The sequence below is a fragment of the Gymnoscopelus microlampas genome, assembly GCF_963454915.1.
Source record: "Gymnoscopelus microlampas genome assembly, chromosome: 10".
NCBI lineage: Eukaryota > Metazoa > Chordata > Actinopteri > Myctophiformes > Myctophidae > Gymnoscopelus > Gymnoscopelus microlampas.
In genome coordinates, this window is record NC_139947.1 from 53,327,007 (window position 1) to 53,330,325 (window position 3,319).

Below are 3,319 nucleotides of genomic sequence, written 5' to 3' on the forward strand. Positions count from 1 at the left end.
TAATTTGTGCAGAACTATTAGTTTTGTCTGCACTGATGAAATACACCCCCACGTAGAAGCATATCCCTGTGGCATTAATGTTGTTATTACACTGCATGGGGGGGGGGGGGGGGGGGGGTATTTTAACCATAAAAGCTGAATAAAGCATCCACACATCACCCAGAGCGTGGTCTGAGATGATAGTTTGCAGAATAATGTGAGATAGAAAGTGAAAACATATTCTTGCGGTCTATATGTGATCATGTGCCTGCATGGCGTAGACCTGAGGCTAGCATTTAAACATGCACCAGTCCTGTCTGTCTGTGTCTGCAAAAAGACACGCTTTCCCACCCAAAGGATACAGAAAAATATACGGAAAATAAATACCAGTCAATGTCATGATATACAAAGTATAAATTTGTTTAATTCAATAAAATATCAAATGCAATTAAAACATTTCACCTTGGGAATATTAAATAATTAGACTTATTTCATTCATTGCCAATACTGTTACAATGAGTTGCATCATTTCACCGCAGTGCAACTCTTCCTTTGCACGACCATTGCTCCAGATAAGGAGGAAAAAATGTACAAAAAAGAAAAAGAAAATCACTCTCATGTGTGTCAAAGCTGCACAGGGAAATACTGCATTCATACAAATTACGATAAAAAGGCGACATATCAATAAAAAGCTGACATATCAAGTCTTCACTCGTTTTCAAAGTGTCCTTGTAAACTGACAGTGGCAGCTTGTGTCTGCACATCGTACCATTCTCTCCCCCCAAACATTGTCCACTTCAATCCTCCTCGCCCCCCCCAAAAAATAGCAGATATACAAGATATAAGCCATGTTTTTCTGGGTGGCAAAGACATTTAGTGTAGTCCATGATGATGATGAGATAGCCTACTGTCCACTTTTTCTTTGTATCTGACCCATAATAATGCTGCAGACAGACATCAATAAAAAGGGCTTTTTAAAAAGTGGTCAATATCCCTCCAGCCAAAGCTTTCAAGTCAATCAAAGGTTTCAATTAACCGGGGGGGGGGGGGGAGGAATCGATTGATCGACGCCGGCACGGTGCGGTTAATGAAGCGGTTGACTAACCGTATAACCGCGTTCAAACCCCTGGTTGTAAAAGTACCTTTAACACTGCCCGGTAGCGGACAGTAAGTTCCTCAGGGTGGTCAGCTCTCTGCTCAGCTGCTCGACGCGCTTCACCAGCCGGTCGTTCTCGGCCGCCAGCTCCAGAACCTTGTGCTGGGTCTCCATGTTCCTCACCTTGGCTTTATCGCGGCTCTTCCGCACCGCCAGGTTGTTCCTCTCGCGCCGCACCTTGTACTCGTCGCTGTCCTTGTCCAGGCGCTTCTTCTTGCCCGACGACATGTGATGGTGCTTAGTGTGGGAGGAGGAGGAGGGCGACCTGTTGGCCGAGGTGGTCCCCGAGGAGGAGCCGGGCGGCCCGGGGGTCCCGGGGGGGCTGGTGGAGCAGGTGGAGGAGGCGGAGGTGGCGGAGGAGATGTTGCCCAGGCTGCCGGACACGGACTGGTACTGGTGGAGGTAGGAGCGCATGTCGAACCCTCCACCTCCACCTCCTCCTCCGTCCATCTTCCCTCTGATCTCCTCCTCCTGGCTCTGGCTGGACTCCTGGTCTCTCTCTCTCTGGTGGTAGCGGCTCTCCTCCAGGAGCTCCGGGCTGAACACGGAGGAGTCGGAGCCCCCCCGTGTCTCCTGCAGAGCCTCCGGGTAGCCCAGCCTGAAGTTCGTGTTGTTGCTGCACTGAGAGGACTCCAGCTCATTCATGAATGCGTAGCTCTTATAGTTGTGGTGGTAAGAGGAGGAGGAGGAGGAGGTGGTGACTCCTCTCTTCTCCAGGAGGAACTCCGCGAAAGACTGCTGGTTCTGCTGGTTGTTCTGGAGGCTCTGGTGGAGGTGCTGATGGAGGTGCTGGTGCGCCTCCGCCGCGGCCAGAGGCTGGTGAGGCTGCTGACAGATGTTCTGGTGTGAAGAGGAGAGGGAGGGGGGTTCTCCTCCTCCTCCTCCTCGTCCTCCTCCTGTTGAAGGGTCCAGGTACACCGCGCAGAAATCCACCGTCTTCTGGTCGTCGATGCTCAGCAGCTCCGTCATGGAGTCGCTCAGCCGCCTGTAAGAGGGGCTGATCACGGTGCCTCTGTGGTCGTACAGCAGCCCCGTCGTCGTCGACCCCGCGGCCACTTCCATAGGAATCCTGTTTCTGCTGCTGCTGCGGCGGGACGGGTCGGATATCTTTGCTATAGGCTCTGCTTCTTCTGGATGTATGTGAGAGCCTGGTGTTTGTATAGCTTTAAAAACACACTGATAAATAGTGACACAGCTCTATGTGCGTGTGTCTGTGTGTATGTGCGTGTGTGTGCGTGTGTGTGTGTGTGTGTTCAATAGGCTACAGGGTAACTTTCTTAAAGCAGTATAAAGTGCAGACAGACTGACTGACTGTTGACACTCACACTGACTGCACTTTATAGGCGGTGTGTCCAAACCTCAAGAGTGGGCGGGGCTTAGGTTTTGACAGGTAGGGCTTCGTGACGTCGGTGGTGGTGTGTAATGTGTGTGTGTGTGTGTGTGTGTGTGTGTGTGTGTGTGTGTGTGTGTGTGTGTGTGTGTGTCGAAGGACTGACGTGTGTGACTCACACCAAACTATGTTCTGTTTCAATGTGTTAAACCACAAGAACATTACACAACAACAACACAACAGGGGACTGGGGGGGTTGCTCAACACGCGCGCGCACACACACACACACACACACGCACGCACGCACGCACGCACGCACAAGCACACATTTATTACACCATGAAAACTAAGAAGTTATATTTATGGTTCAATAACCCCCCCCCCCCCCCCCACACACACACACACACACACACATTGAAAGTAATGTCAGAATCAGTGCACACACAGGTTTTTAACAAAATATTAAATAGTCGAGCAATAAAATGTAATAATAATTCAACAGTTAATGATCTTTTAAACGTGTAATACGTGCATTATGTGCTCAATGTTCTGGCATCAACATGTTCAGATAGGACATACTGCCATCTGGTGGTGAAGAATTGTACAAATACAAAAAGTCAACTTAGACGCGCCTGTCCGTTCACCACACCGGTGGTTCTCAAACTTTTTCATGCCAGGGACCCCCAAATTGACACTTATTAGCCCGCGGACCCCCATTTGAAAAGATATGCCAGGGACCCTCATAAGAGAAGATTTTTACGGCTCTAGCAATGATTCTCAACCATTTTAATTTCAAGGACCCCCAGTTTGACATGCATTAGGCTACGGACCCCCATTTAATGGCATTTCTATCT

The 3,319-nt window shown here is 49.5% G+C and overlaps 1 protein-coding gene across 1 annotated transcript; it reads right to left on the reverse strand.

Annotated features, from left to right (window-relative positions):
• Nucleotides 1–383: 383 nt before the first annotated feature.
• On the reverse strand, nt 384–2,433 carry cebpb (CCAAT enhancer binding protein beta). The gene has a single exon (XM_084069500.1). The coding sequence runs from the start codon at nt 2,195–2,197 to the stop codon at nt 1,124–1,126; it is 1,074 nt and encodes a 357-aa protein (XP_083925626.1). The 5' UTR covers nt 2,198–2,433; the 3' UTR covers nt 384–1,123.
• Nucleotides 2,434–3,319: the final 886 nt, after the last annotated feature.